At 40.6% G+C, this 24,737-nt stretch overlaps 1 protein-coding gene across 1 annotated transcript in view; it reads left to right on the top strand.

Moving 5' to 3' along the window:
* Positions 1-24,737, top strand: part of TMEM154 (transmembrane protein 154) — a 67,666-nt gene that overhangs the window by 20,161 nt on the left and 22,768 nt on the right. The window contains exons 2-4 of the mRNA XM_069105549.1: positions 11,694-11,996; positions 12,087-12,125; positions 23,155-23,182. Coding sequence (XP_068961650.1) covers positions 11,694-11,996; positions 12,087-12,125; positions 23,155-23,182 — 370 coding nt within the window. The remainder of the gene's footprint in view (positions 1-11,693; positions 11,997-12,086; positions 12,126-23,154; positions 23,183-24,737) is intronic.

Below are 24,737 nucleotides of genomic sequence, written 5' to 3'. Positions count from 1 at the left end.
AAGATTCAAGGAAGAAAAGGAGCAGGAGATGATGACTTTACTCATGACTTTATTTGGGAGTTGAGAGAGGTGAAGGCCGTGTATCTGGGGCAGATTTTTAGTGGATTTCCAATTCTGTCTATACAATAAGAAACCATCTATCCTCTGGCTTCATGGTGCAGCATTTCCTCATGCACAAAGGGAAAATAAGCCCCCTTCCTGTGCTGTTGCCACACTATGCTTCCTAAAAAAACGGCAGCTGAGTGCCATAGTAGAAGGAGCTCTGGGCCTGCAGTCAGAAAGATTCGAGTTCAAATCCAGCCTCAGACATTTACTAGCTGTGTAACTTTGGGCACGTTACTTAACCACTGTCTGCCTCGGTTTCCCCAACTGTAAAATGGGGATCATAATAGCACCTATCTCTCAGGGTTGTTGTGAGGGTCAAATGAGATGATTAATGATGATGGTGATGGTGATGATGAAATTTGTGTGCTGTCATTCACCCTTACAGTATCTTAGAGGAAGGACTATTATTGTTGTCCAGGATTTGAACTCAGTATCATTGATTTAGAGGGAAGGAACTGACAGTCCAAATAATACAACCCCTACTTGTACAGATGAAGAAACTAAAAACTGTAGAAGGGAAGAGCCTATTCCATCATCACAGTTAGAAAGGAGTCAAGCAGGGTTTTGAACCTTGAGTCTTCTATTCTAAAGCAGGTACTTTTCTCATTCTGCTTTCCTTTGGACCACTGGCTTAAGGGCCCTTACTTGACAATCACTTAATAGAAGAGTTAAGAAAATCTCATCAGCTCACAAATACCTGAGATGATAGGAACTTCTTCACTGAAGTCGACTCAGCAAATGCTTGTATATTATCCTTTGTATATGGGATTTAGAGTTTTGACCTTCATTAGTGATCATCTCATCTAGCCCCCATTCTTGTTTTTTTTTCTTCATTTCCTAATACACCCTTCTCCCTCCCCCTACTCAGGAGTCATCTTTTATTGTCACAAAGAATAAAAAAAGAGGGAGAAAAAAGCGATTCAGCAAAACCAGTCGAAAGTCCAATAATATATGCAACATTCCATTGTCCCTCTATCCCTCTGCAAAGGAGGAAATGAGCAGGGGCATGCTGGAACTAGTTCATGCCTATTTTCAAAGACTGATTGTTAAATGTTCAGTGTGAGTATTTACACTTTGGATACTGGTAGTTTGAGCAATTGTTTTGCAGATTGTCTAGACTTAAGAAAATAATGGAGAAACTATTAATAATGCATATTAGACTGGAGCATATTTTTTCCCCTCTGTGGAGCTGGTTGTTAAACATTTACCAGCATGCTCTTGGAAATGGGGTATATGTTCATATGTCTTCTTAGGGTCAAGCTTGTTCATTATAATTACACTATGTTTAGCTTTTGTTTTTTGTTGTTTTTGTTTCCATTGTAATACTCAGGTGTATATTGCTATGTCTGGTGTTTAGATGTTTCAGTCGTGCCTTACTCTTCAGGATCTTATTTGGTGCTTTTTTGGCAAAGATCCTGGAGTGGTTTGTCATTTCCTTCTCCAGTTCATTTTACAGGTGAAGAAATTGAGGCAAACAGAGTGAAGTGATTTACCCAGGGTCACACAGCTAGTAAATATCTGAGGCTAGATTTGAACTCAGGAAGAAGAGTCTTCATGATTTCAGGTTCAGCTATCTACTGTGCCACCTAGCTGCCCAAATATGTCTATATATTTATATATTTACATGTGGTTATGAGTATGTAACAATACATGTATGTTGTTTTCCTGGCTCTGCTTCCTTCACATAGTTTTTTATTTGTCTGTTTTATTCAGCTCCATCATTTAACAGGTGAACAATTGGAGATGCGGAGAGGTGGACACAAGCCAGAAAGAAAGAGGCCTGGGATTCAAATCCACATCCTATAGTTTCAAAGCCAGTCTGCTTATTGAGCAGTGGGCTGCCTCTGGATGATGGCTGATCTCTGGGGGAGCATCATGGTGACATTAGATATTTTTTCTTTTAGTCCTTAATAGCAAATTGGTTACCTGCTCCCTAAGAAGAAATCTTTTTTTGTTTCTTTGTTTTTTTGGAGGGCAATTGGGGTTAAGTGACTTGCCCAAGGTCACATGGCTAGTTTTTGTGCTAAGTGTCTGAGGGCAGGACTTGAATGCAGGACTTCCTGACTCCGGGGCCGGCACTCTGTTCACTGTGCCAACTAGCCGCCCCAGAAGAAATCTTTATTAACTCATTTATTTCGTTAAGAAACCAAGCCATTTCCACTTATGTGATAAAATTCCAGACCATGGGATAGGGAAGAAGCCATGCTGTGAAAAGCCTCAGCTCCAGCCTTTCTCCTAAAGCCTCTTTCTAGTGTGTCAGAAACTGCCTGGGGGGTGGGGGAAGGAGGAAAAGGGAAGGCTTGGTTACAATTTCCTCAGGATCACATTCAGATGTATACAATAGTTAGGGAGGACATGTGTATTTGCATGAACATTTTTGACAAACATCCATCCACACAGACTCCACTGGACTTTGCAGTTTATTCTCACATAAATGGCTTTCTTGGGATGGAGACTGGATCTGGGATTTTAAGTGGAGTGTAAGTCACAATTTTTATCCCCCTTTTCATCAGAAATTAGGGAATTAGGACAGCAAGTGGTTAATTGTGGGAATTGAATGAACAACATTGGTTCAATCTTTCAACTCAGTTCTGGAGATGGCTCAGTTCCCTTTGTATTCAGTTATGGGTCTAGTAGAAATTCTGTCTTAAATTTGTTTTACATTATAGATATATTCTATAGATATAGATATATTTCTATAATTACAGAAATATGTGTTGATATACATAGAATATGGGTAGTTAGGGGGTGTAGTGGACAGAGTGCTGAGCCTGGAGTCAGAAAGACCAGAGTTCAAATATGACCTCAGACACTAGCTGTGTGACCTTGAACAAGTCACTTAATCTCTGCCTACATAAAACTGGAGAAGAAAATGGCAAATCACTCCAGCATCTTTGCCAAGAAAACCCCACGGACAGACTTGGTGTGCTATGGTCCGCGGGGTCACCAGGAGTCAGACACAATTGAACAACATAGAACATATATTTCCATAAGCATGTGTTTGTATTTTTTGTATCATGCTGTTGTTGTATTATTACTTTGCATTCTCAGCATTTAGTACAGTGCCTGGCATAATAGGCATTTTATAAATGTTTCTTGACTGACTATATCAAATATGATAAAAATAAAATTATTATTAAAATATTTTTAAAAACAGTTTCCCAGCTCCCCAGCGCTACCCCCAGTTAAGGATGTGTCTTCTAGGGCTACATGGTCAGATGGAGGCTCTATTCTTCTACCCAGGATCCTTCTTCATTAAGTGATGGTAATTGAACAAGACTATGATGCTGTGGTTCAGCGCCCCTCTGGGGTAAAGAGCTTTGCAGCAACAGATCGAAAGTGTAATTGCCAGGGCTGAGGTTCTTAAGGGGCCGCATCTAGCATTTTGAGTGCCTAAGGCAATGCAGTCGCTGGAGGAGAGACTGTAGGACACTTAACCCATGGTGGGGGAGACACAGACCCAAGAGCTTGAAGAGGAGTTTGGGGGATAAGAGAAGGCCAGATTTCCTCTACCATTGAAAAACCTTTCCTTGACTCTTATTCCCTCAAATGATCCTCTTATTTTTTTGCATCCTTTTGCCGCCAAATTCACAGAAAAAGCCCTTTATATTCATTGCTTCCACTCCACCCCTCTCATACTCTTCCCAATCCCTTGCACACTGGTTTCCAACCCTTCTGAAACTATTCTCTCCAAAGTTACCAATGATAGCTTAACTACCAGTGCTGTTCCATTGTTCAGTCATGTCCGACTCTTTGTGACCCCATGAACCATGGCCAGGTCCTTCTATCCTCCACTATCTCTCAAAGTCTGTTGAATTCATATTTATTGTTTCCACGACACTATCTATCCATCTCATCCCCTGCTGTCCTCTTTTTCTTTTGCCTGCAATCTTCCCCAACATTCAGGGTCTTTTCCAATGAGTCCCACCTTCTCATTATGTGGCTGAAGTATTTAACCTTCAGCTTCAGTATTTGACCTTCCAGTGAACAGCCTGAATTAATTAAAGACTGATTTGATCCCATTGTCTCCAGCTCCACGATTCGAAAGTGTTGACTCTGCAGTGCTCTGCTTTCCTTGTAGTCCAATTCTCACATACATTGGTATTGGAAAAACCATAACTCTGACTATCTAGACTTTTGTTGGCAAGGTTTTTAGTATACTGTCCAGATTTTCCATAGCTTTTTTCCAAGGAGCAAGCGTCTTTTAATTTCATGACTGCAATCGCTGTCTGCAGTGATCTTTGAGCCTAAGAATATAAAAATTGACGGTGCTTCAATTTCTTTTCCCTCTATTTGCCAGGAAGTGATCGGACCAGTTGCCAAGATCTTAGCTTCTTTGATGTTAAGTTTCAAGCCAGCTCTCTCCTCTTTCATCTCCCTCTAGAGGCCTCTTAATTCCTCTTCACTTTCTGCCATCAGATTTAGCTACTGAATCCAGTGCCTTTTCCTTAGTCCTCATCCTTCTTGAACTCTCTGCATTTTGTAATACTATTAACCCTTCCCTTCTTCCAGATATATTCTCCCTTGTCGGTTTCTCTGATACTGCTTTCTCTTGGTTCTCTTCCTCCCTGTTTGACCACGCCTCAACATCCTTTGTAAACTAATCATACTTCTCCCACTCTCTAACCATAGTCCCTGTGGTTAGACAAGTCCCTGGCTTGTCGCCCTTCTTTCTCTACCTTCTCTCTTGGATTCTCATTGTAGATGTCTCCCAATTTCCCTGGATTCTAGTACTGTATCACCAGCTGCCAGTCTCAAGTTGGAGGTCCCATAGGAAGGAAATAAACATTTATTAATCACCAGCTATATGCCAGGCACTGTGCTAAACATTCCACAATTTTTATCACATTTGATTCCCACAAGAATCCTGGAAGGTAAGGGATATTATTTTCCCCGTATTACAGATGAGGAAACTGAGGTGGACAGGTTGAGTGACCTGTCCAGGGTCACATAGCTTGTCAGCTTCTGAGGCTGGATTTGAACTCATCTTCCTGACTCTAGCCTCAGAACTCTATCCACTGTATTATCTAGCTGCCCATGGGTATCTCACACTCAGCCTGTACAAAATGGAATTGATTTTCTTTCCTCCTAAATCTACCTTTTCTCCAGACATGCCTATTTCTACTGAGGGTACCACCATCCTTCCAGCCACACAGTGAACTTAGAATCATTCCCAGTTCTTCTCTGTCCCTCACCACACTGCATCCAACAAGTGGTTAAATACTGTCATTCTTGCCTCTACCCCATCTCTGCATCCACCTCTTCTTCACATTCACACCCTCAGTGTGAACTTAGGTTCTCTTGTCTGGACTATTGAAGTGGCTTCCTAATTGGAATCCCAGTTTCCAGTCTCCCCCTTTTCCAATCCCTCTCCCAAACTGCCAAAATAATCTTCCAAAGCACAAATCTGACCATGCTCGGGAGGCTTCGAGGGCTCCTTCTGGTGTTTAGGATAAAATGCATTACCCTGACTCCAGCCTAGTTTCCAGATACATCATATTATCCCTACTACATTCCCTAACACAGTTGCAATATCCCAAACTCAACATTCCATCTCTTACCTCTGTCCCTATCACACATTATTTTCAGTGCCTGAGATGTACTCCTCTATCTTCACCTTTTAGAACTCCTAGTTTCTTTCAAGGCTCAGCTCTGGCAGTCAGTCTTTTCTTAATTCCTTATGTCAATACTATCTTCCTTCCCAAATTATCTTGTAACACCACCCCCACTCTAAGAATGTAAGCTCCTTGAGGAGAGGAACTTTTTCATTTTGCCTTTATATCCCAGCGCCTAGAATAATACTTTGTATGGGGTAAGTGTTTAATAAATACTCAGACATTTGAATTAAAAATGAGGAAACTTAGGGCAAGAAAAGTTAGCAACTTGCCTAATATCACATAGGGAATAAGTGGCACATTCAGGATTCAAACCCAAATCTTTTGCTCTTCCCATCAGACTGTACAACCTTCATTGAATTGAATGACTATAGACTGCAGTAGTGGGACAGAGAGGAGAGGCTCATTGAGGATTGGAGTTTGTCCTGGGTGTGTGAATTTCATGCCCTAGTCCTGGGAAGTAAATATAAGCAGGATTCATTAGTGGCTATCAATCAATAAAGGAAGAACAGACCTATAAATCACAGTATTATTGCTCCTTAAAAACACCCAGTGCATCACAAAATATTTTATGTGTAAATACGTGAGACATGACATGATGAAATTACCTTAAGTCAAAGTGACTTGTAAGCATAGGATGAAGTCACAAAATCACCTAACTCCTTAGCCTAAGTTCTGAGCTCTAGAAGAAAGAGACAAAGGTATTAGGTAAAGCACATTCTTGTATTATTCAAAAGGAAGGGATATCAGTGGGCTGCAAGTACTGCTGTGTTACTAAATGAATCTGTTCTGAAGATTCTTCTCTAAAGGGACACACACAACTTCTCTCACTATGCACATAGTAGGCACTAAGTACTTTTTGAATTGAACTGAATTAGTAAAGGGTCTTCAAGAGTTGCTGTGGCCAACATTGTGTGATGCTTAACTGTATTATATATATAATATATATGTATAACTATTAACTAAAATAGAGTATAATAGCTCTTCTCAGCAATAAAGTGATCCAAGACAACTCCAAAAAACTCGTTGTGGAAAATACTAACCACATCCAGAGAAAGAACTATGGAGTCTGAATGCAGATTGAAGCATACAATTCCATGCCCTCACACACCTTTTGTTTGTTTTTTTTTCTTTCTCCTGGTTTTTCCCTTTTGTTCTGATTCTTCTTTCACAACATGACTAATGTGGAAATATGTTTGGCATAATTATACATGTATGGCCCATATCAGATTGCTTGCTGTCTTGGGGAAGGGGGATGGAGGGAGGGAAGGAGAAAAATTTAGAACTCAAAATTTTACAAAAAAGAATGTTGAAAACTATCTTTATATGTAATTGTAAAATTTATTAAATATCAATTTTTTAAAAAGTTGCTGTGGTAGCAGAGGATTAGAAATGAAGTACATGTCCATTGATTGAGGAATGGCTAATAATACATGAATGTAATGGAATATTACCATGCTATAGCTATGACAAATATGTTGGATACAGAGAAGCATCAAAAGACTTACATAAACTAATGCAAAGTGAGGTAAGTAGAGCAAAGAGAACAGTATACATAATGACTATAGCATGTAAATGGAAAAAACAACAGCCACAAAACCATTGAAAATGAATGCTGTAAAATTACAAAGAATAATCCTGGTCCCAAAGAAGAGAGATATGAAGACATCTCCCATAAATACTTTGCAGAAGTGGGAGGTGGTGGTCCACAGGTGTGCACACTGTATATGTTGCCATATTTTTCAATGTATTGACCAGCTTTGCTGATTTTTTGTTCTTTCTCATCACCTTTAAAAAAACAAACAAACCAATTTCTTTGTTATAAGAGACAGCTTTTGGAGCTGAAGGGGAAACATGGAGAAATATTGACAATATAAAAATGAAATATATCAACATATCTAAAAAAAGAGTTGAACTAGCTGAAAAATGTATCCACTTGCATCCAACCAATTGATCAATCTCTTAGACAACAGATACATATTCCATCACAGAGCTGGAAGCAAAGTCTTTGCACCTTGGTAGAACCTACTAGAGCTTAGATTCACTTCACTGGCATAGACTTTGAGAAGCCAGGATTACTTCTAAACCAGGAAGAAGCATTGGAGGAGGACTTGACTGAAAGAAGAGTTTATCTATGTAACCAACATAACCAGATTCTCTTGGCAATTTTAACTCAAATCAGGATAATAAGTTGCTATACAGGTGTGAAAAAAAGGGAATGCAAACCTGGCATTTCTGTGTCCAATTTGACAATAGACAATAGGATTGATAGCTGTAAGATCTTAGAGATCAAGCCAACTTCCATTTTCTAGATGAGGAAGCTGAAAGCAAGAGAGCTTAAGTGTTATAATAGGCAGTTTAGCTGCAGAGCCAGGATTTGATTGCTTTAGAGACAGAGATATGACTGGATCTTCAGTAAGACAGGACATTTCCCACAGCCCGATCTTCTGTAGCACTGCCACATTGAAGTTCCTAGAGGCTGACTGGGACTTGGTGTTGCTGACCAGATTCCATTCTTCTTGGGACTATAGTTCCCAAGGAGACCATGAATCCTGTAATAATAATAACTAACATTTATGTGCCAAGCATTGTGCTAAAAGCTTTATAATTATTATCTTATTTCACCCTCACAACAACCCTCAGAGGTAGATACAACTATTATCTTTATTTTACAGATCAGGAAACTGAGGCAAAATAGAGTTTAAATGACATGTCCGTGGTTGCACAGCTAGTTTATGTCTGAGGCCAGATCCGAAATGTAAAAGCTAATGAAATTTTTACAAGTTAGTTCCCATTGAATTATAGGCACCAGTCTACTCCTCATAGAAATGAAACCCTTCAGCTCTTCTTCAGTTTAACACAAAGGTATGGAAAGCTGTATGAAAAGAGCATGGGTCCTGGAATCAGGAGGACCTGAGTTCAAATTCAGTCTAAGATACTTAACTAGTTGTGTGACCTGGGCAAATCATGTAACACCGTTTGCCTTAGTTTCTTTATCTGTAAAATGAGCTCGAGAAGGAAATGAAAAACCACTCCAGTATCATTCCCCGCTCTCTGCCCCGGCCCCCCCCCCCCAAAAAAAAACAACTAAAAATCCAAATGGAGTCACAACTGAAACAACTTAACATCAACCACAACAACAACAACAACATAATGGAAAGATGAATCAGCTGCCAAAAAGATGTTTTCTATATGGGTAACAGCATTCCTCTTGCCCCCAGTTGAATGCTGGTAAGCAGATCTACCCTGTCTCAGATGCTCATTTACATGGTCATTTAAAAATCAAATACCTGGATTCTGGGAAAAGGGTAGTTTTCCTGCATGTTTTTCATAGTGAAAAGTTTCTAAATATTCTATTAAATTAACATAATGTAACTGAAGCTGCTTCCTGGTTCCTATGAAGCTGCCCCGAGAGAATTTCAAATGATATGCATCTTGTTTTCATTAAATACCCAGGGGGATTGCAGTCAGATAATCTCAGTCTTGCACAGTCCCACAAATTGTGAGTCACTAGTTTCAGAGATGGCAATCAACACATACTATCATCAATTCCCAGTCCTTTAGAACTTGGATCTCTTATAATCATTTATTCAATTTCACAATACATCCTTCCTGTTCCACTTCTCATAGTGTTGTATGACATATGTTAATGTCATCACAGAATTTAAATTACTTGGTTTCAGAGAATTCCATGACACCCCTTGAAATAGATTCACAAAACCCAGAGCTAGAAGGGCTTCGGAGGTCATGGAATCTAACCCAGATCTGAACATGAAATGATTAAAGTCAGCCTGCAGTATTTCTAAACTAGGGCTGAGAATTGCTGCATTAAATCAAGAAAGCTTCGCGATGTTCTTAATTTAAATGTGTCTAAAATATCTATTTGCTCTGTGTGTCTCTTTCTCACTGTCTCTCTCATTCTCTGTCTCTGTCTTTCTTTCCCCTTCTCTCTTCCCTCTGTCTGTCTCTTCTCTGTCTCTCCCTCTTCCTCTCTTCCCCTCCTTCCTCTTTCTCAGTCTCTCTTTCCTCTCTATCTGCCTCTGTCTCTCTCTCTTGGTCTTCTCTCTCTCTTTGTCTGTCTGTCTGTTTTCTCTCTCTCTCCCCCTTCCCTCTCTGTCTTTCTGTTTCTCTTCTCTCTCCTCTTCTCTTCCTGTTCCTCCTCCTTTTCCTCTTGTCTCTCTCTTGTCTCAGCCTCTCCCATCTCTCTGTGTCTCACTGTCTCTGTGTGTCTGTCTCTCCCTCTATTCTGTATACTCAACCATGCTGTTAATGCTCCTTATGTATTAAATCAATCTTAGATAGGAGGGACTAGTAATTTCACTGGCATAGGGAATTCCTAATGAGGAAAGTCCTTCTATCAATGAAACTCAGCACCATTTCTGCAACTTAAAATCTTAGGGAGTTCGGGGTGGCCAGGTGGCTCAGCAAGTGAGAGCACTGGCTCCAGTGTCAGGATGACCTGGGGATCAAATCTGGCCTCAGATACTTAGCACCACACCCAGAAATAACTGGCCATGTAACCTTGAGCAAGTTACTTAACCCCGATAGCTTAAAAAAAAAATCTTAGAGAGTTCTCTGGGGCATCAAGAAGTTTAGTGATTTGCCTAGGGTCACAGTACGTATCTGTCAGGAGAGGCTCAAACTCAGATCTTCCTGACTCAGATGCCAGCTGTCTGTCTCTGATGCCATGCTGTCTCATGTTAAATCAATGCACTAATAATCAAAATTATGATTGTTGCCATTTAAAAATGATTTAAGGTTTACAAAGCATTTTGCATATATTAACTTATTTGATCCTCATAACAAATTTGTGTTATAAGCCATTATTATTCAGATAACATATCTGTGTGTATGTATCTATGATAGATATATACATAATAATAATGTGTATACATTTATATGTGTGTATATATAGATACACACAGACACACACACACACATATATATATATATACATACATACACATATACATATACATAATAGTTCTCAGAAGTAAGTGTGGAAGGGGGAAATGCATGCAGCTGTGCAAAAGAAAATGCCACAGTACAACAGATGAAGCCCCTGCTCCCAGTGAGCTGAGAAGCCAGAAGCTTGCCTCGTTGCAGCCATGATCCCTGCTGGTCCAACTTGCCTGCTACTGCTGCTGTAGCAACAGCAGGAGAGGCAAGCAGGAAAAACTATAGCAATTAAACCCCACCCACCCACCCCCACCCCAAAGATGAGCCCAACACTTTTTTAAGGCTTGATCAAGCTTGACCATAAAAGGCTAAGCTTGCAGCTGGACAAAAAGAAAAGCTAATGATCCTGTGCCTTTTACTGCTCACTCACCTACCTGGGGGAATGAAGAGGTTTGGAATTGGAAAACTGGGGCACCCTGAGCTTGAGAACTGCTTGGTAGTTATAACGTCAGTAGCCCTTACATGAACAACTAACTAGGGGCATCCTAAGTTACAATCAAGAGGCAGAGAAGATAGTTCCCATAAACTGGAGTGAGGTGTCCAGAAAGACCTAAGTCCCTAGAATAGGAAGTTGCATTCAATGAAGATGTTAAACCTTGGGGTATTAGGTAGCTAAAGCAAATGCTGTCTGGCCAGAGACTAGTGACTTCTCCCCCAGACTCAGTGGAAAGGATCAGACTGGTGACTGTCCATAAAGGAGGCTGCATCTTACTAGGCAGGTGCCCTTGGACAAGTCAGCTTGGATAGACAACTTTTCAGATCTCTTTTATGCTTAAATCTGTAATCCTATGTGTGAAAACAAATGTTTTTCTCAAATTAAGCTTTTTATTTAAAAATGAATGGGTCTTTAGCTTTGAAAAAGCTGGAAACCACTGCCCATACCACACTGAACTAGAGGGAAAAGCTTTCAGTAGAACAAATTTTATCCCTGGTGTGGTGGACGGGATCACTTAAAAGTAATGAAAAACAACACATCAGCCCTGTCCGCATGCCAATGTGTATGTGCTTCTACAGGTTTTGCTACAGATTCAGAATATTCTGGAGAAGGGTCACTTGTCATAGAAGAAACAAGCCCTCCAGACGTTGTGGACATACACACAGAACTGTCCTGTACCACAGAACAAGGAGAAACTGAGGCCAGCCCAATGGGAGACCCCCAAATTTCAGCTACGCCTCCTTCAGTTGTGGCAGACGAGGAGGGTGTGCTGAGTCCAGAGTTTCTGTTAATGGTGGGGATCCCACTGCTGTTACTGCTCCTGCTATCTTTGCTGTTGGTGTTCCTTGTAAGACACAATAAAAGGAGAAAATCCAAGCCAGGTGAGTATTTAGTGTGTGTTTTCACACTGAACAATTACTTTGAATGTTAATGTTACAGTAATAATGAAGTTGTTTTGCTCTTACACACAGTGCCTTCAAGTCAAGGATCTCAAAGTGCTTTACAGTCATGTGAGTAGTATTACATTTGCCATTTGCATTTGGGAAGGTGGGAGAAAGAGCATTTATAAATGTTTAAACTCAAACTTGGGAGTGTATCCAATTTAAATCAACATTTACTAAAAACCTGTGAAGTGCAGTGCATTGTTCTAGGCAAGGGAGATGCAAAAAGATGGACCCCAAACAGTCCCTACAGTCCAGGTGCTTATGGGAGGAGAGGGAAGTTGGAAGTATAGCACAGACACAGGTAAATAAAAGGCAATTTTGAGAGAGAGAGAGAGAACACTAATGAGGGGTGGGAATCAGGCAGTTGTTCAGCTGTTTCAGACATGTCTGACTCTTTGTGGCCCTATCTGGTGTTTTCTTGGCAAAGGTGCAAGAGTGTTTTGCCATTTCCTTCTCCAGCTCATTTTATGGATGGGGAAATGGAGACAAACAGGGTTAAGTGACTTACCCAGGGTCACACAGCTAGTAAGTGTCTGAAGCTGGATTTGAACTCAGAAAGATGAGTCTTCCTGACTTCAGGCCTGGCACTCTATCCACTGTGCCTCCTAGTTGCCCTAGGCGGTTTGGAAATACCAATCATAAATGTAGTACCTGAGGACTCACTAATGTTGCCTACCCACTGTGGGCTACTTCCAGGGCTACAGCACTCAAGGACATAATTACCCATCTCAATTCATAACCAATGAGCCCCCATTTCTATTCAATCTCCCCGACCAAGCCAGAATTACACATGAGGGTAAACAAAGCATATTTACTTGAATAGAATCCAAGTCAGATAAGTAATGTTTGAGATCTGGAATCGGAAGACCTGAGTTCAGATTCTTCCTTAGCTACTTATTATCTGTGTGAAGTTGGTCTCTGTTCCTTATTGATAAAATGATGGGGCTGGACTAGATGACCTGTAAAGTTCCTTCAAGCTCCAGACCTAAGATCCTTTGAATCAATCAGCAAGCCCTCTCAGCTCTGATTTCCCAAGGGACTCCGGTCTGGATCCACTATGGATCCGGCTATGAATCCACCACCCCCAGACACTCTCTCTGTATCTTCAGCACAAAGGGAGTGAAATGGACCATTTCACTCATGTATGGGTTTGCTACAGAGATGAATGTCTGCACTGAATAACCACTCTCTTGTCTCTGCTCCCCTTGTTGGCTTCTCAGCCTGGCACTGCAGACCACAGAAAATGGAAGGTTTCTTAGAGACTTGCCAACTAGACAAACATTGAGACCTTGATGGTCTAAAGACAGCACATCTGAGCGTGGTGACTTTGGATCGTTGCAGAGAGTCTTGTTGCTTCTTCCAGAAACTGTAAAGGGAAAAGGGGGGAAGAGCCTTCTATATACAAAGCCAATTTTCTTCTCTTCTGGAAAGCCTTGAATGCCAGAATCATGATCGGAGAGAGGAGAAATTAGAATGGAGACATAATTAAGAGTTTTTTTCATGTAGGGCAAAACCAGTTTAGGGTAGGGTTGGAACAACAGCATAAAGGATATTCTGTTTTAAGGTGCAGTTAACTCGAGAAAGAGTAACCTGGTTTTCATCCCTATAGCAGGTAGGAGGAAAGGGTGTGGCAGCTTAGGGTGGTTACTTAGCAATACAGGCTAGCCAAGTACAATGAGAGTTGTGGGACTTGCCCTCAATGCAGGGTGGAAGTATGCCCTCCAGGTAGTTAGGACCCTGGTTAAAAGGACCTTTCTCCCTATGGTAGTTAAAGTTCCTGTCAATGATATATGTGAAGTCATGCAAAAACATATTTCCACATTAGCCATCTTGCAAAAGAAAACAGAGACCCATCCTCCCTCCCTCAATGAAGTGAGAAAGTATGTCTCCATTTGCCTTCAAGTTCATCAGAGCTCTCTCTGGAGGCAAATAGCACTTTTTATCAAGGGTTCTTTGGAATTGTCTTAGATCCTGGTCCTGATCAGAGTAGGTGAGCCATTCACAGTTGATCATCCTTACAATATTGCTTTGCTGAACACAGTGTTCTCCTGGTTCTGCTCACTTCACTTTGCATCAATTCATATAAGTCTTCCTAGGTTTTCATGAAAGAAGATTTTAAAGTTGACTATTGGAAGCCTTTGGTCCAACATTCCAGAAAGTCAGTCTCACCTCAGTAAGGGCTCCGTTTCCCTTTTATCACTGAGAAAAAATAAATGAATTATGTAGCACTATGATGCTCTGAGATCATTCTAGACAGTGAGCATTTAAATCTGTTGTTATTGTTTACTTAAGTGCTTTAGTATGTGTAAGGCGAATGTAAATTTTAAAGATCTTCCCTGACCCTAGGCTAAAGTGCACCAGAAGCCTGGGGAGGGAGGCTTGTTTTTCAGTAGATACTTTTTGATTGGCCAGTGGGTCAATAAGGTTGTTACATTCTCTGAGCCAGGAGAAGGCTATATAAGCCCTGATGTGTAACTTTGTTTTGGGGCTTACTTTGAGAAGTGTTCTGTGATTTGATCTGAATTCTGGGAAGCCGTTGTTGAGAGTCCCCGGGCTTTGAAAAACCCAGATGTAACATACATAACTGAAGTTACCAAAGTGGCCACAGGGCCTTAAACAAATACAAAGTATATAGCATTATCACATCAATTCAAAACAAGAGTCCAAATAAAGTTTTCTAGGGTGGAGGGGGGTGTCCTTCCCCTCACACTGCTCCAGCCCCTGCTCCCAAGTTCTGAGGGGCAGATGGGCAACAAAACCAATAGGGTGGAGTCCTTGGGGGTCCATGGCACTTCACCCCACCCACCATAGTCACAAGTCTATCCTCCCCCTGTGTCCCAAACTGTGGGATGCAGCAAGGAAACACATTCAGTGCCCCTGCTTTGCCTCACAGTCCTTATCTTGTCCTATGGCTGAATTCCTAACTCCTGGGTTCCTTTTCCTCCCACAGGAGGCAGCCACTCCTGGCTTCTGCCCAGGTCCCAATGCAAGCTGTTCTTCTCTCCTGGTCCATGGCTTCACAGAGTCACAGCTACCACAACTGGGAGACAAACAATTATCCCAGCCCCCAAGCTTTCCTTTTACTCTGCAGATACTGTTTGTGATGCCATAGTGTAGCAGCAGCAAGAACTCCAGCTTCCCCAGGGTGGCTACCAACACAGGTTCTTAGCTAAACACTTCTCATCTCATCTTTTGCTTCTTCTGTTCTTTGCTTTTCATTAGTTGTCCTACTATAGCAACTTGTCTTCTTCAGCAAACAATATTTGGAGTTGTATTCACAGTGGCAATTGACCTGGGGAAGGACACCCCCCTCCACCCTAGAGAACTTTATTTGGACTCTTGTTTTGAATTGATGAGATAATGTAATGTATTTTGTGTTTCTTTAAGGCCCTGTGGCCACTTTGGTAACTTTAGTTATGTATCTTGAAAATGTAACCTAAGAGATGGTTAGTGCTAATTCAAATGTAAATTGTCTATGCTATGGGCATGAAAGATCTTGGGGACAAATGTTATAGGAATGCAAATTTAAAGATCTTCCCTGCCCCTAGGCCCTTTGATAGACTTAAGAGACTCTGAGAACCTTCCTTGATTTGAAAATATACTCTGCCCCCTAATAGGCTGAATGTGGTCAGATGGAGCCTGTGACAGGAGGCTTGGTTTTCAGGAATGCCCACACCTTGATGCTGTGTCATTGGGCAGTGGGTCAAGAGGGTGGTTACATTCTCTGATCCAGGAGAAGACTATATAATCCCTGATGTGAGACTTTGTTTTGGGGCTCACTTTGAGAAGTGTTGTGTGATTTGACCAGATGAGACTCTGGGCAGCCATTGAGAGCCCCCTGGCTTTGAAAAACCCAGATGTTGATGCTTTCCTCTCTGGTAACTGTGATTTGGTATGGATGTAATGGTTGGACAGTTTGGAAGCCTGTCTGCTTGATCTGTTTCTCTGTCTTGTAACTTCTGTCTGTATACTCTACTTGACTAATTCTTGGTTCCTCATAGAGTAATTTGTTTCCATTTGGTTAATTCTAGTTTTTAGCAAATCATTTTCCTTGGTTAAATTTTGAAGCTCCTTTCCCATATCATACACTTTTCTTTTTAGAGAGATGTTTTCCTCATTACAATGTTTTTCTAATTCTGCTATTTTCGTTTTGAGAGAATGATTCATTTTGTCTTCTATCTCTCTCATTTTGTTTTCAAAGTTCTTTTTGATCTCATCTAGGAGAGCCTTCTGTGCTTGGGACCCATTCCCTGTTGAAGTTTCAGCTTTGGGTGTGGAGTGCACATTGTCTCCCTCTGAGGTTGGTTCCTCCCTCTGAGGATAGTAGGACTCCAGAGTCTTTGTCTTTGTAGTCTGCTTTCTACCCATTTTGAGGCAGGGTCCTAGCCACGCCCTTCCTCTAGGATCCCAAGTCTTTACTGTAGAGGGTTTTGCCCTGGGGCAAGAGTTACTATGTTTTCAGGGTCAGAGGGGGGGTTTGGAACAAGTGAGGTTCACTCTGTCATCCTAGCCTTTGGAGGTCCTGAAAGGGGCTTTTTAAAAAAATTTCTGGGCTATGAAGTGGTAGCCCCAGGAGTGTTTGCTGACCAGGACAGGGGCCCCTGTATTTGCTTCTTACCTTGCTCTTTCCAGTCCCAGCCCTTTGGTAATAGGCCTGGTAGTGGACCTTGTGGTTGGTGGGAAGACTTGCCCTCCGAGTTGATCAGGCCTCTTCCGGGCCTGCCTCTCCTGTCTGTATACTCTGAAGTTCGGGGTGCTGACTTTTTTTCCCTTGAACTAGATAAAGGATATGTGTTTGATTGATTAAAGTAAGCTTGTTAACCCATTTTGAGTTGCTTTCCTTTAGAAAAGCAGATCTAAGAACCTGTGTTGGCAGCCACTTTGGGGATGCTGGGGTGCTTGCTGCTACATTTTCCCACCTCTGGGTCTTGGTTTCCTTGGCTGTAAAATAAATGGGTTGGACTTGAGCAGAGTTTCTTAAGCCTTTTTTTTTTTTTTGCCATAGACCTCTTTGGTATTCTGATAAAGGGCCTATGGACCCCTTCTCAGGATAATATTTTCAAAATCATAAAAGACAAAGGATTGCAAAGAAAACCAATTGTATTGAAATAAAGTTATCAAAATATTTTTAAAGCAAGGTCATGGACCTTAGGTTAAAAATCCTTGGATTCCATGATCACTTAAATTCTTTCAGCTCTAAATCTTAAATAGGAATCAAACAATGATGACCAGAGGTTGTGAAATGAGAGGTCAGATCAGGTAAGGCTGATGAGACAAAAATGAGCCATCAGAACCAGTAAGGTTGAGAGGGGTCAGATTGACTTAAAGGACAGTGAAAAGGGAGTAGAAGGGAATATATAAAGAGAAGTAGGCTAGGTAGACCGGTCTAGAAACCTAGAAAATGGAGGACAAGTCATTGGTCATTGCCTTTGCTAAATTTTTCTCTCTTCCCATTCATGTCTTCCATGTTTCTCTGTTACCATGGTGTCCAGGGCAAGGTTACCAAGTAAGGATGGGCAGTCCACATCAGATTTTCCATCCTAATTTAATGCCAATCGCAGTCACTTTGTGAGGTTTCCTCTGGAGTATATCATTAATGGGTTTTTAAAACTTACTTATCTGTATGCAGAGGTAGGTCCCAGGTGCCATGGGAGCCTGTGGGAGAATAGGGCATTGAAAGATAAACTGACATCCTCATCATGAAGTTACAAATGATAATGCTTCATGCTCTCTGGGGAGATGCCTGAGGGTTATAATGCAGGGACCTGGATTGTAAAAGCAGAGGGATCCTCATGGCTTTGAAGAGGGCCCAACTGCCCCAAAGATGGTTCCCTCTAAAGACAAGTTTCCTCTGAAAGGGGATGTTCAGAAGGAAGGGGGAGGGATGAGACTATCTTTAAAGCAATATAGTAATATTCCTCATGAAAGGGTGGGTAGAGAGAGAGCTGTATCTAGAGTCAGGAAGTTCTAGACTAGAGTCAATCTGAGTTCAAATGTGGTCCCACCATTTATTTAGTTGTGTGATCCTGGGCAAGTTCTTTAATTTCTATCTGCCTCAGTTTCCTTGACTGCAAAATGGGGATAATAGTAGCACTTGCCTCCCAGGGTTGTTGTGAGGATAACATGTGATAACAAGTGTAAAATGCTTAGCCTAGTGCCTGGTGTTTTAAAAATATTAGCTATTATTAAATTTAGGTAGTGTATATGGGGTAGTGGACTGAATGAGGAAGATTTGAGTTTGATTCCAGCTTCAGACAGTGGGTAACCATGTAACTCTGACCAAGTCATTGAACCTGTTTGAACCTCAGTTTCTGCATCTGTAAAATGAGGATAATGCACTCATCCCACAGGGCTGTTGTGAGTATAAGATGAGATAACATGTGTAAAGCAATTTACAGACCTTCAAATAGTTCTATTGTGATCTGGAACCAAGTCCCCAAATCACTAAACTCTGCATACCCTCTGCCTCAGCTATCCAAAAAGATCAAAGAGGAAAAGAGCCAAAAACTGGAAACAAGATGGGGGAAAGGAGTGTTTTCTTATTGGCATTTGGAGGAGGCATGCTCCAGCCATGCTATTAACCAAATTGTGACATGGGAATAGAATAATGAATATTATTGTGCCATAAGAAATGACAAAATGAGCAGAACCAGGAGAATGGTTTACACAATGGCAACAACATTCTAGAGAAAAGCAACTTCAAAAGACTTGAGAACTCCAATCACAGCTAATAACCACAAATCTAGAAGACTGAAGATTCAACATACCACTTAGCTCTTCCCTGAAAGGGGATGAACCCTAAATGAAGAGATGAGATACCTATGTGGGCATGGCCAGCGTGGGGATTTGTTTTGCTGGACTATGAATGTTTATGGTGAGGGTATTATTTTGGGCTTATTTTGGATTGTTGTTCAGTTGGGGGGAGGAGTTAATAGAATAGATTATAAATGCATGTAAAAATAAGCAAATTTACAAAAGAAAAACACTACAGAAGTATGATCATTGTTGTCGTTATTTTTATTGTTACAATTTGCATTGCTATCATTTAGTCACCTCCAGAAAAGATACACCTTCCATATCAACATAGGTTCCCTGAGAATCCAGCACCCTCAGGAAGCTGGGACAACCCTATTCTGCTGAAGAAGGAAATTCCCTTCAGCTTGTGAAAGCAATCAGACATTGATGCCAAAGAACAGAAAACTGGGTAGCAGATTTCCTTGGATTAGAGATGCCATTAGAATCTGCCAGCTCACAGGAAATTATAAAAGCAGCTCGTGACTGCCAGGAGCACAGTTTCAGGTGCCTGCTGGCTATTTTCCCCATGGACAAATAGCAGCCTGCAATTGCTAGAGATCACCAATATTTGGCTCTATGCAGTGATTCCTACTGCTTGGTATTTTTGCAGCTGAATAGTCCTCAGATGATAAAAAGCCAATGGTGCAACTTGGCTGTCTGAAATCCCTCAAATCAACAAGCATTTTTAGTGCCTACTATGTGCCAGGTGTTGAGGATACAACCAAGAAGAGAATTCCCAACCAGTTTCTATTGCAATGGTAGACAGTGTTTCTCATGGTATGCTGGAACCCCCTGCCACAAAGTCCAGCCTTCCAAGCTGCTGTGCTGGAGGTGCCCCAATTATGCTTCCAGAATCGGGGAAGGTTGTACCTTCCTCCAAGGAATATCTGCTATGTGCTAGACACTCTCCTAGGTGCTGGAAACAGACAAGCTTCTGGGCTTGATCTACTTTATCATCATTCTGTAAACCGACATGTTGCCTGAATCCCATGCTAGAATATAGGATGTAAACTTCCTTGAGGGGAGCGATGGTCTTGTGTTGTCTTTGCAGTCCCAATGCCTTGCACAGCGCTTGGTTCATTACAGGCAGTTAATAAACACTGTAGCATTGAGAAGCAGTGACACAGTGGGAAGAGGGGTTAGGAAGAATTAAATAAATACAATTTATTTATATATAAAATTAATACAATTAATTAAATTAAAAATTAAATACAATTAATCTCTAAGTGCCTCCAGGCAATTCCCTAGGACAACAAATTAATGAGAAGGTGCTGATTTGCATTGTAGTGAAAGTCTCTCTCCAAGAGTTCATTATAATGAAATTACAAGTCTAGTTTTTAAAAAAATGGGAATAGGGGAAGAACTTGTCCTTGAGACTCTTGCTGGGCAGGACAGGACAAACTAAGAAGATATAGGACACCTATGTGCAAATCAAGAACTTTGTTGGGCCACTGTGAAGAAATGCCACCAAGCTCAGAGTGAGTCATTATGGAGAAGAATGCTCTGCCTTCAGGTGCTCCATGATTTGCTCTGGGTGTGAGGGAGCAGAAACTCTTTGCCTCCTCTTCAGGACTGGGATCTTACATGTGGGGAAGGGCTGTCCAAAAACCATATGGAGTGCTATACTCATCTTATGCTGTTGAATGGTTGCATCATTCAGAAGGGATGCCAGGGAGAGTGCCCAGAGAAGACTCTTCTTCAGCTGACTTCTGATGTCTGAGAACAATGTCTGAAAACAGAGGAGCTCTCACTAAATCACCTACAAGTTTTCTTCCTGCTCTGATCAGCAGCATTAAGATGGTTCTGATATGTCTCCTATGTAGCTTTTTTTTTTCTGACTGCTATGCCTCACACCCTCCAAAGCCATGTGCTGAATTTCTACCCATCCTTTAGCATGGATTGATGGGAAATGCTCCAGATTTGGAGGCAGAAGACCTGGATTTTAATTATAGCTCAGAGAGAGTATCTGTAAGATAGCAGACAAGTCACTTAACCGCACTGGACCTTAAAAGTCACCTAAACCAAAAAAGTATATATACACATATACATTATTGAATCATATGCATATATCACACATTCATATATATGTACATGTATATATATAATAGCACACCTATAATGCTCACATCTTCACAGTTTTTGGTCATTTTTTTCTTTTTTCAAATGAAATAACTTTTCTCAAGACCCAACTAAAACCTCTTTTATAAGAGGTATTCCCCAAATCTTCTTAATTCTAGCACCTTCTCTCTGTTAATTAATTCCTATTTATCCTCAGTCTGGTTTGCTTTGTATATATTTATTTGCATGTTGTCTCCCCCATTAGATTGTAAGCTCCTTGAGGACAGGGACTGTCCTTTGCCTTTCTTTGTATCCAGCACATAGTAGGGATATAACTATTATCTGTCCGGGTCTGCCTCCAACCTGTATTTTTGAAGTTGAGTTTTTGCACCAAGCTATTAAGTCTTACTAAAGCAGAACCTTAGGGGCCATCCAGTCCAAGCCTCTCAGCTTTACAGATGAGAGAACTGAGGCCCAGGGAAGTAGGTAGGAAGTGTCTGAGCTGAGATTTGAAAGCAGTCTTCTGATTCCAGAAAGAGTCTTATTCTTCTTAATAGGCATATTCTAATTGATTAAATTTCATTCTACTAGGTTTATTCCAATGTCTTGATATTTTTTGGATCCTGACTTTGTCATACACTATATCAGTAGCAATGGTAGTAGTAACAACAACAACTAATATTTGTATAGTGCTTTAAGGATTGCAAAGTGCTTTATCTTTTCTAACCCTTAAAATAACCATGTGTAACCATCTGGGTGTCATTGCCTTATTGGATAAGTGTGCTACTGATACCTATGTACCTTCAACCAAGTCATTGTTTATACCTCTTTAAAAATAGCTCATTTTTCTATAGCACTTAAGGTTTGCAAAGCATTTCCCTCACAATAACACTGTGCATTAAGTTATGCACAGATGACAAAATGGAGGCTTAGAGAGATTATTGGGGGCAGAATTCAAAGAGACAGTCTCTTGACTACAAATCTATTATCCTTACTGCTTAGGAGGGCAGGTACCAAGTCTTTCCAAGTATTTTATCTTCTCCAGTTTTAATCAATCAGTTTCTATCCCAGTGTCTTGCACTCAGTGAGGGCTAAATAAACATTTGTTGAATTGGGTTGAATTTCTTTCCATTGTTCTTCTCTCAGTGCTCTTGACCCTCAATTGAAGGTTTTCAGGCAAAGGTTGACCAATTATCTGGGGCATTGTAAGATCATCCTTTTTTTTTTTTTTTTCCAGCTATGAGTTAGACTTAGGCAGCCTCTGAAATCCCTTAAAATCAGGAATGGGCTGGAGCCAGCTCAAACCAGCCTGCTGCGGGGACCCAATTATTAAAAATTCAGTGTGAGTCTTTATATCTTGGAAATGGCAATCATTAGGAATCAGGGCTTGATTTATTGTTTTGTTGATTAAGAAAGTGTTAATAATGCAGATTAAATTTAAAAGTGTGAGTGCATACATCCCTCCCTCTGCCCCCTTGCCTTCCTCCACAGCCTGATTGTTAAACATATAACAGCATGCTGTTTTCATTCTAAAATTCTGTGATTTTATGACCTCCTTTTCTTAGTAATGAAGCTAGGCTGAAGAGTGAATCTGAAGGGGGCTGGGAATAGGGGGCTCCTAATTAAACTATCTCTGAAGTATCCAAGCTCCAAAGGCTCCTGTTTTAGTACTTTGCCTTACAAAGGAATGTGAACTTCTTCAGAAAAGGGACTGTTTCAGATTTGTTATTATATCCCCAGCACCTAGCACACTGCAATGAAAAGAAGAGGGGCTTCATAAGTCCTTGCTGAATTGAAATGCATCTATTTAACTTAGAGGTTATTACTTGTTTTAAAAAAAATTTAGTGATGCTTTTTGCTGCCACATTACAATCATTTTCAAATATACCTTTTCCCCTTCTCCCCATGAGAACAAAGAAAAACAACAGATAAAAAAGCCAATGAACACATCTTTTAAGTATGAGAGTCAATGCAACATTCCAAACTCAAAGTCAACCTCTTCTGTAATGAGAGGAGGAAGGTGCATTTCTTCTTCAGGGTTAAAATTGGTCATTATAGTTACAAGACATTCAGTTTTGTTCTGTTTATTGTACTTTTTTTTCCAAAAGAATTTGTTTAAATTGATTTCCTTATTTTTTATGCAGAAGTGTCTGATTTTAGAAAGAGGAGGAGAGTTCCAAGAGGGGGAGAATGCAGTGATAAATAATTATGAGATATTTATTTTATCTTTATTTTATTTCAGATGAACTAGGCAGTGAAAACGTCAAAAGGTAAGCCTTTTTCCAAGTTCTTAAATTAGCCCAATTGTTGATAAGCACAACTCTGAAGATCCTTAGGATTCTCTTGTTTTCAAGTCTTTCTTTTCTTCTGATTCTCCTTGGAAGGGAGGGGAAGTTCCCTTCTCCTGGTGAAGGATTTCTATGCACCTTTTTAGCACTATAACCCAGAAGATAGTCCCTAAGTGGTGAGCAAGAAGAAATGCATTCTGTCCCTCCAAACTAAATTCTCAGTAAACTACTAGGAAGAATTTCATTGGTTTGATTATTCTTGTCAAATGAACAACCCCTTTGTATTTGCTACAAATTATTCTAAAGGCAAGATGGGTAATAAAAACTCAAACTCTGGGTGCTATCTCCCAATCTTGATGTTTTTCTTATCTATTTCTCACATTGTAGTCTTTTTGTTATGAACAATTTCCCCCTACCAATTAATTTTCCTTCCAAAGGAATAGTGGCATCAAAAAAAAAAAAAGAGGGTGGCAGAAATATAACCCTTACAAATAATAGTTGGCATTTATAGAGAGTTTTAAGGTTTATGAATTGCTTTACATACATTATTTCATTTGAAGCTCTGCGTGGTAGGTGCTATTATTATCCCCATTTTACAGATAAAGAAATGGAGGCTGAGAAAAGTTGATTGACTTTTTGAGGTCACACATCCAGTCTAAGGAAGGAATGGAACTTAAGTCTTCTGGACTCCAGGTTCCACCCCCTATCCACCGTGCTGCAACCCCCCTCCTCCCCCTAGAGGCTTTTCTGTACAAAGCCCAGCCCTTTCCCCCAAGCTCAACCAATTATTATCTGATTGTACAATTTGCTTGACCTTTGTCTAATGAAATGTCCACATTACCAGATATGGGGGCAGCAGTACGATGTAGTGGTTAGAGGAGTGTTCTTAGAGTCTGAAAGATGTGGGTTCAAATGCTGCCTCTGACACATGCTAGTTGTGTGATGGACAAGTGGCTCAGGAAACTCCTAAGACTTTTGTTATGCTTAAGCTGCTAAGCTGTATCTGTGAGGAACATTTCCACACTGATGAAACCAGAGGTCTGAACCCTGCAAAAAGGATATGCTGGGGCTTTTCTTTTTTTAATATCTATAATAACCAGACGGTTTCTCCCCGATTCTGTTCTACAGTCAATTATGAAATCTGAGAATTGGTTGCAATGGATTTCTGAAATGGAAAAGTTCCATTTTTTTCAGAGGAGAGAAAAAGATAGAAGAGGGTAGAGGATTGAAGATGGTTTCTTGATCTCAGGGGATTTTTTCTGAAAGGCTTTGATGAAAAGGGAAGTAAGACTTGGCAGGACTAAAAACATGAAGAATTACCTTCCTGAAGACAGTCTTCTGGTTGATATGTCAGTGCTGACTGCATTTTCCACCTTTGGTCTGGCTTTTGTGCCACCCTGAAGTTTTCTCCCTATAGCCCACATGTTGATATTATATTCACTCTTTTTTTTTTTGTCCAGTGAGAGACTGAAGTTTCCTTTATCCTTAGCTTTGAGTGAAGGTTAATGTCATCGAATAAGGCAGAGTCCCTAGGCTA

The sequence above is a fragment of the Petaurus breviceps genome, unplaced genomic scaffold (genome assembly GCF_028583685.1).
Source record: "Petaurus breviceps papuanus isolate PSGF00001 unplaced genomic scaffold, PetGlider_PUasm1.0 76, whole genome shotgun sequence".
NCBI classification, from domain to species: domain Eukaryota; kingdom Metazoa; phylum Chordata; class Mammalia; order Diprotodontia; family Petauridae; genus Petaurus; species Petaurus breviceps.
This window is presented reverse-complemented; position numbering and strand designations above follow the sequence as displayed.